At 45.4% G+C, this 13,578-nt stretch overlaps 1 protein-coding gene across 1 annotated transcript in view; it reads right to left on the bottom strand.

The window, feature by feature from the left end:
* MGARP (mitochondria localized glutamic acid rich protein) overlaps positions 1 to 12,522 on the bottom strand; it is a 42,364-nt gene extending 29,842 nt beyond the window's left edge. Inside the window, exons 1-2 of the mRNA XM_083170623.1 lie at positions 12,246 to 12,522; positions 2,398 to 2,501 (exon numbers count right to left, since the gene is read on the bottom strand). Coding sequence (XP_083026749.1) covers positions 2,398 to 2,501; positions 12,246 to 12,321 — 180 coding nt within the window. The 5' untranslated portion in view covers positions 12,322 to 12,522. The remainder of the gene's footprint in view (positions 1 to 2,397; positions 2,502 to 12,245) is intronic.
* Positions 12,523 to 13,578: the final 1,056 nt, after the last annotated feature.

Here is a 13,578-nt window from a genome sequence, read left to right as displayed (position 1 = left end):
CGATCAGATTTGAATTAGGGCTAATGTGGACCAAAATTATAATCAAAATGTAGGCCAAGAAAAAGCTTTTCCTAGTGCAAGCATGTGAACTGGTTAGCAGGGCTTGTGAAAATTAGCTCTCCACCAAACTATTCTTCCAGGTGGCTGTGATATAAACAGTCTGATCAGGGCCAGAGTGAATGTCACATGCCTTCCTCTAAAATCCCTGGTCACACCTGTGTTCCCTGACATGCCTACCCCCCTGCGCCCCCCCCCCCCCAAAAAAACACCTCAGTTTACCACCCCCCAAACGCCGGCTTAATATCAATCTTGCATATGGCCAGCAAGGAAAAAATATATATTTTTTTTAAATAAGGAGATTTTTATATTAAGATGGCCTCGCGTATGCATTCTACAAGCCATACTAATACATAGTCTATTAATAATAGTGTGCCTGCAAATTTGCAGCTGTGCAATCAATTCTAAATAACCCCCATGGTCAGAGGTCACTATTCCTAGAAAAACACTACCTGTTTTTCCCTGAACAACAACTTTAAGAGAAGCCACTGCATCACCTATCCCAGTGTTATTGTTCATATATTTAAGTAAAACTTTCACAACTAATTAATAAGTCTGGAATAATAATCAATCAAGGTCAACAATAGAAGCCTGGGGACACATGAGCACCAGACAGACCCTGTTGCACATCTATAGCAGCCCACACACGCTGCGATGCGGGCTGTGCTTTGAGGTGCGCGCTCCCGTGGCACCTCATCGCACAGTACAAAAAGTGCGCGCTTGCACATTGCACAGGCAATGCAATGCAATCCGTGCTAGTTAAGCACGGAAAGCACGCCCGTATCGCAGCGTGTATGGCCAGCATATGTTTCACAATGTCTTATCCCTCCCAAGACCTCAACCCCCTCAAAACGGTGGAGATGGTGGTGGACTTCAGAAGGAAACCAAATGCCATGCACCCACTCATAATATCTGACAGAGTAGTGTCGAGGGTCGACTCCTTCAAATTCCTAGGAACAAAGATTTCCTGCGACCTCAAATGGGGTCCCAACATCAGTACAACTGTCAAGAAGGCTCAGCAGCGGTTGTTCTTCCTGAGGCAACTCAAGAAATTCAACATCCCGCAGGAGCTGCTGCTCATCTTCTACACTGCCATAGTAGAGTCTGTCCTTTGCTCCTCAATCACAATCTGGTTTGGAGGAGCAAACGAGAATGACAGACGAAGGTTGCAAAGAGTGGTGAGGATGGCAGAAAAGATCATTGGGGCGGAGCTCCCCACTGTCCAAGAACTATACCTAGCCAGGGTCAATAAGCGTGCAGGAAAGATCTTGGCGGACAAGCTACACCCTGGCCACAACCTGTTTGAACCCCTTCCGTCAGGCAGACGTTTTAGGTCCATCCCAGCAAAGACGTCAAGAACTACAAAATGCTTCTTCCCAATAGCTGTCCACCAACTAAACCGTATTGAACATACCAAATACTAACTCGAACTTTTCTAGATACATGTGAAATGTATGTGATGTATGTTTATGCCTCTCTTCCCACCCCCTTTGTGTTCCCTGATTGATGCTGCACTGTTACCACAAAAAATTCCAAGCATACGCAAGTATACCTGGCCAATAAAGATGATTAAATTCTTATTCTGAAGATGTTCCTCTGGGGTAGGCTTTTATACTACAGACAGCATATTGGACTGTGGCACACTCACAAAATCAGGTGGAAGGCCAAAGACCAAGTAATTAATATTTAGAATTACTATTTGAAACTGTAGGTTTCCCAAACTAAAGGGATGTACACACGCTTTGATTTTGTTTATAGAAGCAAAATAGAACAGTTTAAGACTCTTTCGATTTGATTCAATGCGCGCTCCAGTTTTCTCTTATCGAAAAGAAAAATAGGGAAATCAAAAGAAAATTTGAAATCTAAAGTAAATCGATGCATGTGTACACATCTTAAGCTTCAGTTTAGTATGCCAAGTCAACTATTAATTGAACACTAGATAACACCTCTTCTAAATTTTCATAAAGTACCCTTTTAAATAATACAGCAAATGAAAGTGCACCAAGGAGGAACAGATCTAATCCTTGAGTGCTCTTGTGGGGGCAAACTGTAGTGCTCCCCAATTTTACAACTTCTGTTATGTTATAGACATAAATTGCTAGAAATAAATATTCACCGAGACATTTTAACAAGACGGCCAAACCTCAAATTACTGCTTTTATATATACTGGAGGAGAATCCCTGAGGTCTGTGCTATATATGCTGTGTACATAAGCGACCAGTGTATTCTCGCTAGAGAAAAATGGCAATGTTGGCACGAATGAGTATTATATCAAGTAAGAAAAGGTATTTTTTTAAGATAACATACGTTTATAATTACTTTCCTTAGGAAATACTTACATAAATTCCACCACCTGCAAAAGCAACACCAACAAACAGGTAATACGGCAGCGCATCCCCACTAGAACCAGGCACACTGCCGGACGACATCTGCCGAACAGGAGCTGTATAAAAGAACACATACAACAGTCAACACCCCAACATAAAGAACAATGGTATTATGTATTGACAAGAACAGCTTCATTGGAGTGTGAAAATTGAATAAAACCGGACACCCTAATGAGGTACATTTACTAAAGCTTCCAAATACGAAAAGAGGTGATGTTGCCCATAGTATCCAATCATGTTTTTTTCTATTATTTTTTAGGATACAATAGGGAAATCTAATTGGTTGCAGTGGTCAACATCACCTCTAATTGTATAGCTTGATCAAGGATCCCGATTAGACCTGAAAAGGGGACTTTTGTAAGGACTTGTGACACAGCTAACCTTGGGATGTAGGAGGGTCCGCAGGAGCCAAGGCACCTATGCTGAAGTCTTTGGACGCAGGCTCCTCCCTTCTGCATCCCATCATGCTTCAGTTCAACTGCTAAATTTATTTATTTACAGTTTCTTATATAGCGCAGCAGATTCCGTTGCGCTTTACAATACAATAAAGCACACTAGGATACATAACTCTGTACAATGCCTGAACATCTTACATGCCCTCTCTCCTCATGTGCCTTTCTTAGAATATATAAACCACTGCAACCCTGATAATTGCTTCAGTGTCCTGTCCTCTGATGCAACTATCTGTATTAACCATGTACTTTGTCCTAAACTGTCTTGTACTGTAATTTGTTTTGTGTTTGCTCATAACTATGCTCTGTAAAGCGCTGCGGAATTTGTATGCGCTATATAAGAAACTGTTAATAAATAAATATAACCATAACATGACAATCACATGAACTGTATAACTTACTGAGCGTAAGGGAGGGATCGATGTGTCACCGGGATGGACTCAGAGAAAGGGGTTTGAATGGTAAGTGCTTACAAAAATCCCCTTTTCTCTTCGACCATCCTGGTGACACAGCTAACCCTTGGGACGTTCACGAGCCGGTCCTTTGGGAGGGTACCCTCAGACTGACAGTTCTCATCATTGCCTGTCCAAATGAAGCGTCCTCGACGCGAACTCATGAAATCTGTTACATTTGGTAAAGATATGAACAGAGGACCAACTGGTAGCCCTGCACAACTGCTCCGCTGTAGCCCCATGATGCACAGCCCAAGAGGAAGCAACTGACCTAGTGGTATGAGCATTGATCAGTGAAGGAATAGGTCTACCTACCTTGGTGTAAGCTAAGGCAATCACTGACCTTAACCATCTAGCAATGGTCTGCTTTGAAGCAGGCCACCCTATCTTATGCACATCATACTGCACCAACAGCAAATCAGTTTTGCTTATGTCTTTTACTCTTTCCACATATATCCGCAAGGTGCGAAAAACGTAAAATTTTCTTAATTTTCTCTATTTCTAGCCCCTTCGGGCAGGGAAAACACCAGGAGCAGTCCCCTGGTTCAAATTAAAAAAAAGATACTACCTTGGGTAGTACTTCGGTACCGTTCGAAGCACAGCCCTATCTTCAAGAAAAAAAAAAAAAAAAAACCTGAGACCTGCAGGACAAAGCTCCCAACTCCAAAACACACCTAGCCAACGCAATGGCTAACAAAAAGGCAAGTTTCCATAAAACAAGATACCTCAACGTATCAGAAGGAGGATTCTGTAAAACGGACAACACCAAAGACAAATCCCAAGACCACACAGGCTGTCTATACGGGGGTTTATGTCTCGTCATGCCCTGTAACAACTCTTTTCTGAAAGAAAATAGATAACACAGAGAACTGCACTTTTAAATAATGCAGGCTCAGCCCAGCCGAAAATCCATCCTGAAGAAACGCTAACAGTCTAGACACCTTGAACCTAGAGGTGTGTACCCTTTGATGTTCACCCCACCTGATATAAATCTTCCAGACCCAACAGTAATTTGCAGCTGACACAGGCTTGTGAGTCCTTAGCATAGTCTGGATAACCCCATTCGAAAACCCCTTCAATAGGGAGGTTTCATAAACCAGGCCGTCAAATTGAGACGAGGTAGGTCCAGGTGTAGAAATGGTCCTGGTCTTTGCAAATCCGGCAAAAGAGGTAGACGCCAAGATACCATCGACAACCTCAGTATGTCGGAATACCAGGACCTCCTGGGCCAATCCGGTGCAGTCAGAATAGCTTGTACCTTCTGAGACCTTACCATCTTCAGCACCTGCGGAATCATTAGGAACGGAGGGAACACAGACCAGTTGGAACTGCCATGGAACGGTCATGGCATCCACTGCCCAAGCGGACGCCATTAAATCCACTTCTGGAGGAGCCACAATCTCCTGAAAAACTTCCAGATTAAGTGCCCACTCTCCTTCCAGCAGATCGTCCCTGCTGAGGAAATCAGCTTCTGCATTCCGGATCCGCAGAATGAACACCGCTGACAGAGCAGGGATGTTTACTTCTGCCCACTTGAAATTCTGCAAGACTTCCTGCATCACCATCTTGCTGTGAGTCCCGCCTTGATGGTTCAAGTAAGCCACAGCCGTGGCATTGTCCGACTGTACACGCACAGAAGATCCTCTGCCTGAAGAAGAGTATTCCAAACCGCCCGGAGCTCCCATATGTTGATCAGCAGCGTGGATTCTTCCTTGGACCACCGACCCTGCAACCTTAGGTGAAGAGCTACTGCTCCCCAGCCCCTGAGACTGGCATCGGTTGTGATAACCAGCCAATCCCACAAGCAGAGAGTATGCCCCAGCTGCAGAGTCTCCAAGTCCATCCACCAGATCAGAGACTCCCTTGAGACAGCAACAACCGTTCCCGTTTCATGATCTTTGCATTCCCTGACCAGCATGCTAGAATGTTCCACTGAAAAATTGAGTGTAACCTCGCAAAGTGCAAAATCTTGAATGTTGCCACCATCTTGCCTAAGAACTTCACTCCCTGCCAAACTATAGGGCTTGGAGACCGCAAAATCTGTAGCACCAGCTGTTGGATGTCCACTGCCTTGGATTCTGGAAGAACTACCCAATGTAAATGAGTATCCAAAATCACCCCCAGAAACTGCAGTCTCTGCGTGGGTATCAAATGAGACTTGGGAAGGTTTAAAACCCAGCCCTGCTCTTGTAAAAACTGAGTCGCAATGTTCAAATGTTTCTGGAGTTTCTCTGCTGACTCCACCTTGACATGGAGTCTGAGGGTTGCTGCCATGACAGCCATCACTTTTGTAAAGACCCTTGGCGCCGTGGCCAGACCAAAAGGCAGAGCCTGGAACTTTAAATGTGTCTCTCCTATTGCAAAACATAGTAAGGACTGATGTTCCTTGCATATAGGCACATGCAGATAAGCATCTTTGATATCCACTGATGCCAGAAATTCTCCCGGCTCTATGCTTAAGGGACCATAGGGATTCCATGCGAAAATGGTCCACCCATAGATGCAGGTTCAAAGACTTTAAATTTAGAATGGGTCTGAAAGACCCATCTGGTTTGGAGACCAAGAAAATAATTAAGTCCTTTCTTCCTTTCCTCCTGAGGTACTGGGACCACTACCCCTTTGTCTATGAGAGACGATGCTGCCCCAAAAGAGCAGTCCGCACCCGATCCTCCCGTGGCAAAGGGGTAGGAAGAAATCTTCTTGGGGGTAACCCCCTGAGATTTATCTGGTAGTCCCTGGAAACAATGGAATAAACCCCAGGATGCGACCCCCCCACTCTGAGGCCAGAACGGGGAGTCTCCGCCACATCATGCAGAGGACTTATCCTCTCCTATGGCCACATGTTTCTTAGTAAAGGCCCTAAATCGGGATTTGGGGGCTCTCCCTTTACTGGCTGGGAACCTACCTCTTCCTGTCTGTCCTCTGTTGGACGCTCAGAGGAGGAGCGAAAGGAAGGCTTAAAAGCTCCAAATTTAGATCCTGCAGTCTTAGATGTAGTGGGAAGAAAAGTACTCTACCCTCCTGTAGCCTGCTTTATAATGGAATCAAGCTCTGCCCCAAAAAGCCAAAGCTTCATGCGACTTCTTAGATTCGCTGTCTGCTTCCCAGGCCTTTAGCCAAAGGGCTCTCCTCGCTGATACAGTCTTGGCGGAAACCTTAGACGCCATCCTAGCGACCTCTTCCCTAGCCTCACAATTGTACTCTGCAGCACATTTTCAGCCAGTGTAAAAGCCTCTGAATCAGGCTGCAGCTGACTCCCTAAGGCTTCAGCCCACTTAATCATTGCCTTGGAAACCCAGGAAGAGGCAATAATGGTACGAAGTGTGAAACCCACTCCTTCAAAAGCCACCTTAGGGCATCCTTCCCCCTTTGTCCCACTGGATCCTTAAAGGCCACAGCACCCTGAACAGGCAAAGCCTTGGCATTGGACAATCTAGCTACAGGTGCCAAGGGAACCTTTTCCCATAGTTTCACATGTACCTCAGGCATGGGGTACATATTAGCAAACCTCTTAGACATAATTAATTTTTTGTCAGGAGCCTTCCATGCTTCTCCCAGCAAGGAAACCATACCCTCATGCAAGTGAAAAGTCACAGAGTCTCGGCAAATTTTCTTAAACACAGTGTGCAGGCACCCTGTCTTCCTCAGACAAATGTAATGTCTGTTTTACAGCAATAATCAAATCCTCAATACCAGGGACAGAAGCTTCAGCCTCTTCCCTCTGGTCCCAGCACAAATTCTCCTCACACAGATCCTCTTCTTCGGAATCCAAATGCAAAAGAGGGGGTGTAGAAACTGGCTGTCTAGGAGAAATAATCTCAGAGGACTTGGCAAACTGTAAAAGAGTTCATCTTATGAATCCCTTGTGCAGTGTCCTGCAATAATACAGGATCCCCCTGAGATGGGGTAATGGAGGCCATATAAATTTGGGAGGAAGAAATATGGCCAGGAGACTTCACTAAGTTATAATCTTCCTGTTTAATGCCTCTACCAAGGCATTCATGGACCTCCCCAAAGCAGCAGCCCACGCAGGTTCAGACTGCTCAGACCTCTGGGCTTGTGCTCCACTGGGTACAGACTCACATGAAGGGCCCAAATCCCCTTGATTCATCTGTTCACATGTTAACTGCAAGTTTTGTGAGGTTAAATTAAGTAACATGGCACGCGCTCCCTCCCCCAAGGCAGCAGCATTACACCCTTCAGTCATGTCTAATACACGGTGCAAAATGTCAGACAAAGCACAGAATCATGTAACCGTGTACTTATCTGTCTGCTTTTTGCTGCCAGTGACACTCAGCGATCAGCGGGGGAAATCGCTGCCCAGGAGAAACTTCACTCTCTGTACTGTGAATGAAAAGACTTGCTTCAGCTTCGCAGCTTGGAGAGAAAATGGCGCCAGCACACAGAGCAGAAAGAGACCAAGTCTCTGCTTCAGCGGGGGAAGTACAGCCTTTTTTAGGCACCTTTCCCCCTTTAGCCGCTCCCACAAGTGTTTCTCCTCACCTCCAGTGCCTCCCCTTCTCTCTGGGTCCACTTGGAGTTGTCCAGCAGTGCTTGACTCCTGTAATGTACTTCACCTCCCACAGTGGGATATCAGTCTATAAGCCCTTCCAAGATGGCAACCGCCATCGCGGGGGTCAGTGCCCCACGATCCCCCCTAAGCAGGGAGCCTGTTCTGGACACCCCCAGAGCCCAGGAAAACATCACAGAGCCTGAGGTTAAGCGCAGTGCAGAAGGAGCAGACAGCGTCCCTCTGCACACAGAGAGCTGACAGGACGAGCTTCTGTCAGCCTCTGCTGCTCTCAGTGGGGCAGATGTATTAAGGCTGGCGAAGAGATAAACGAGATAAATTTGAGATAAGGTGGAAGAAGATAACGCACAAGCCAATCAACTCCTAACTGACATATTTCAAACACAGCTGATTGGCTGGTGCATTATCTCCTTCCACTTTATCTCAACTTTATCTCCAGTTTATCTCCTCGCCAGGCTTAATACATCTGCCCCACTGTGTGCAAACTTCTTGTCAGAAGTAACACTGGAAAAAACCTGCACTAACTAGTGAATTAACATAATAAACCCCTAGCTACTCTATCTTCAAAAAATTCAAAGAAAAAACCAGCTGCAGCCGATCAGCATAGCACCCACTCCTGTGGGCACCTAAAACAAACTGAAGCATGATGGGATGCAGAAGGGAGGAGCCTGCGTCCAAAGACTTCAGCATAGATGCCTTGGCTCCTGCGGACCCTCCTACATCCCAAGGTTAGCTGTGTCACCAGGATAGACGAAAGAGAAACATTGATGTTTCTTCACCAAATAAACTCAAGTAGGCTTTGCATCCAAACTAATTATCTTCTACCAAACAACGAAAAACAGAAAGAAATGGGGTACTTGTTGATTTAATATACTGTGGCAAACGCAGCGAGGGGACGCGTAATACATCAGAAGTAATGCGCGTCCCCTCGCTTCGGGCTCGTGGCTCGCTGCACTATATAAAATCAACTCCACGCCGACATGGATAGTGCGGGTATGAAAAGGTCGGAGGACGCGTACCGGTTGGTTGGATAGGATACCTGGTACTGGATAGGAGCAAATGTAATTTGTAATTAAGTCATCTGTTTCCCAGATCTGAAAATGGACAATAACCGTCACTCAGACAATGTACTGTAGTTGGACCTATTGGATTTAAACCATGTCACTGAATGTTTTTGTCCATTCTCCTGAGTTTGTGAGCAAATTGCTTATTGGCATTTGCTCCCATACAGTACCAGATTTTCAGTCCAACCAACTAGTTGGTAGGTTGGAGGAAAGTTGGTCTGATGTGTGGTCAGCAGACGATCGACAACTAAAAACATTGTCTGTATATATCACCCAAATTAAGGTCAACCTACATGCGATGGACCCGATTTTACATTGTGTCGACCACTGAAGGTCAACACATAGAAAAGGTCATGCCAAAGCTCGACAGTCAAAATGTGGGCACAAGCATTAGGTTGACATGGGTTTTTCATTTTTTGTCATGAATGTCAACACGGACAACGAAAAAGTGCACCGTGTTTCCTCGCATGGCATGTCCTGCTTCGGACTCGGCACACTATTATATTCTCCCTCCTACACCCTTGTGGATGACAGGGCATGAAATAATTGCCTGTCGGCTCAAAAAAAAAAAAAGGAAGAGGTGAAAAACCCATGTTGACCTTCCCAATGTCAAACATATGCTTGTGTAAACCAGTGGTTCTCAACCTCAGTCCTCAAGGACCCCCCCCAACAGTGCACGTTCTCCAGGTCTCCACACACAATCAAAGGTGAAATAATTAGCTCCAACTGTGAATTTTTAAATGTATCAGTGACTAATGAGTGCACCTGTTCACCTGCCAGGTGACCTGGAAAATGTGCACTGTTGGGGGTCCTTGAGGACAGAGATTGAGAACCACTGATTTAAACCTTCAGTGGTCAACCCAATGTATGTCCTTAATAGTGTCGATTGAACGACCATATACAATCAGTATACTCACATAAAGCACAACAGATGTAATGTGTTTAAGTTGTTATTGCAGTTCACATTAGTAACATCAGATGTGTAAAGTAAGATAACATAGTTCAAAAAGGGAAAAGACAACTCGAAACAGTAAATTAAATACTGCTCTACAACTTGACATTACAAATCCAGCAAATAAATCAATGTCCCAGAGCACTTAAATGACCATTCAAATTTCTAAGGGTTTACTCAATACGGTACACAGTGAATAGCGCCAGGAGGAAGCTCTTGGGAGTTACGGTAGTCAGCGCAATGCTAATTTGGAGAATGCCGGGGCCCATCATGGAGCTCCAGCAGCTGCACCCCTTTTTGAAATCGACCCCTAAATATTTATGTGCCTTCTTTAGAAAACCCACCTTGTACTTGTATATGGTTCCAAAACATGGTATGTTTTCTAGTTAACCTTCAGATACATATACTATATAGTTATTTGTTTCACTAATTCCTGCTACTACTGCATTTTTAGATAATTTTTTTCTGTATTTTTAGGTAGTTATGGTATAAAGCATAGGTTCTCTAACCCGGTTTTCAGGACCCCTGTTATTGGTTTAAATACATTTAAAAAAAAGAAAAAGAAAAAAAAAAAGGGTCCACAGGTGGAGCGAATGGTTTCACTTGTCTCTGCGTGGAGACCTGCAAACATGCACATGTGAGTTTGAGTGCCGATTATGAGAACCTGTAGCATAAATGATCATTCAAAAGTTGGACAATATCTACTGTAGGTCAACTCCAAATGGTCAACATGGACAAGTTCAACAGACAGTCGATACAAGCAAAGTTTGATGTATGTTTTTTGTGTCAAGTTGTAGATTCAGCTCATAGAACCGAGATTAGTGTACAGCTTCACAAATCATGCTTCAGTACCTTGCTGACTCAGCACACGTAACTTTTCCCAGTTCATGCGGATGGTAAAGTATCAAAACAGTAAAAATAAAATAAATCCATGCCAATCTTTTCAGGAATTGACTTGTCGACCATTTGACCACATGTATGCGACCATATGGGGACGAGCTAGGCACTATCAAATGATGGCAGACACCTCTGCAAAAACTATTTAGGCATTTAAACAAAATTGTCCACTGGCTGATCGAGTTCTCTATATATTGAGTCCATCAACCAACAGATAACTGGCCTGATATGTTAAATGATAAAAGGTTTCCTGTGCATCAAAGCATAATCCACTAAAACACACAATCATTTAGAATGGACGGCTTTCTTGTTAGCGTCCGGACAATAAGAGATTGACACAAAGGTCACATATTAAAATAATAATGCTTGATTATATGATAATGTACTTTACAGAAGGGCTGTGTGATAACATCACAAACTTTGCACTAAAACATTATACTTAATAAAAAGGTTGATTTGAAAATAGTTATATACCAATTAGTTTCCCTATTAGTAATTAATCTGTGATACTAACATGTAATTAATACAATGAGGGATGCAGTATTATACAAAAACAACCATGCGAACGACAAGTATGAAAATCTAACTAGAACATTCCACAAGCAGGGTGATGAGGTGTAAATTAAATCATACTGACAGGATAGCATGCTCCAGCAGGCGCACTGATAGGAACCAGACACTGCATTATAGAGGCCTGCACAGAAAGCGAGGGCATGCACATGAACTTGTGTGTTAGATGCGTGTAAGCTGCAGCTCCAACATATTGAATATATTTATAATTAACACCTGAAACTTATTTGTACAATAATAATAATTATCCTCCCAGGATATACCAAGATAATAAAGGTCTTCTCTATAGGCCTGCTGCCCTGCAGACACACAGGGAACACACTGCTGCAGGGGAGACACACACCTCTACACATAATGGGGACACAACAATGTAATGTTAGTAGTAGGCCAGGCTGCATGTGATCTCTATTTCCTCCTCACTGCTGTGACCTTCAGGTCTCCTCTCTACATCATAAACGGCTTTCCCCATATACTAATTATACCTCCTTTGTGGCTGTGCTACCCCGGGCCTATCACTACACAAACACACAGCAGCTATGCCGCAGGAAGCCCCTATTGTACACTGGCAGGAGGCTGTGCAGCTATGTCATATTTGACAGCCTGATGATTAGTGCTGCAGTGCTACACCGCTCTGTGCAAAGGAGAGGGGGGTGGGGGAATTAGTGCCCGCAGCGGGTGACCTCCAAGTGACCATACTCTGCCTCCCCGCACAGCACAGGTGATTGCGGGACATTACTATGCACACGGGACTGAACTCTCCACAAAACAGGGCCACACGCTGTAGTACATGTGACATCGCCAATGGGGGGCAGCAGGCACGGGGTGCCACGCCGGCTCGCTGCCCGGACACGGACTATGGGGAAGTGGCAGTGCGGCGCTCACCGTTGCGGAGGAGGGTGGCGGCGCCGCGCTGGGTTAGCGGGGCCAGTCTCTGCCAGAGGCTGCGGCACAGGTACATGGTGCTGGCGGCTGCTCCCGGGGTCAGTGCACTGTGAGAAGGACAGCAGTCACGGCGCAGGCGGCGGCAGCACGGGGATCCTCTCTCTTAATCTGTAGGAGGGGCCTATGACCTGACAGGGTATGTGACGTCAGAGGGGGCCGGATCCTCAATTCATCCTCCCTCGAAAGAATGTCCTACTATCAGGCAGCACCGGCCAACCTGCAGTGCACATGCGCTGTGCGTACATTGGCATTGCATGTTTGCTGCAGCGTGACGGTAGTAGTAAGGGACACCTGCTGCGGGCAGGGCTCAGGTGACGTTGCTGTCACCGTATCTTGGGAATGTTGATGAGCACCCAGGAAACGCCGGCTTCCTCCGCGCTCTGCAGGCAGCCGCTGCCAAGGTCACTACTAGTAGGAGGCGGACATAGAGCTGTGTACAGTCAGCACGCACACCCGCTCGCCGCACGTACGCAGCAGCACACCAAGGGGAGACGTTACCCAACCAACAACAAATCAGCTAACGACAGAAGCTGATTGGCTGCTTCGGGCAATTTTTTCAATTTTAAGTTTTTTCTTACAACCTCCGCTACCCAGGGCTGCGGCTGCTCGGCTGGGCCACAGGACATATAGCCATTGGAATGCCGGGGACGGACCCAGCCTACCCCCTCCTTCGAATAAAAGCAAATTACCTGGTTAAAAATTTCTACCCGGTATTTTGCTGAATGATATTCCTTTTACACCAGCCCTAATTACCTGGCAAATTTCAAACCCGGATTGCGGTGCAGTGTAAACCGAGAAATGGAAAATCAGCGCTGGGAGCATGGCTCATTCCCACCTACAGTGACGTCACCTGCCCAACATAATGCCAGCCTGGATGCAGATGTAAAAGGGATCAAAAGCGGGTCCAAAAACCTGGGTGCAACATGTCTTTTATGTGTAAAATGGGTATAAAACACAGGTATTTCTTCTCTTTGAAAAGGTTAACCCGGGTCCTCAACCCTGGTAATTTCCTGGGTCAGAAGAAATACCTGTGTTCAATGGCAAATTACCGGGTAGAAATTAATGTTGAAGTATTTTGCTCCTCAATAATTTGATATTGAGTAAATGAAACCTCGGTACTTATGTAATATCTGGACTCCCGTTTTTCTTATGAGACCGCGTCCCCTCGCGGGGCACGCTGCGCTCACCACGCATCGGGCACGGTGGCTCGCCACACTATATAAATTCAACTCCATGCGTAGTTGGATAGTAGGGGTATGAAAAAATGGGGTGC

This window comes from Crinia signifera, chromosome 1, assembly GCF_055691185.1.
Source record: "Crinia signifera chromosome 1, ASM5569118v1, whole genome shotgun sequence".
Lineage (NCBI taxonomy): Eukaryota > Metazoa > Chordata > Amphibia > Anura > Myobatrachidae > Crinia > Crinia signifera.
Note: the sequence above shows the minus strand (reverse complement) of the source record. Positions and strands in the feature narration are given on the sequence as shown.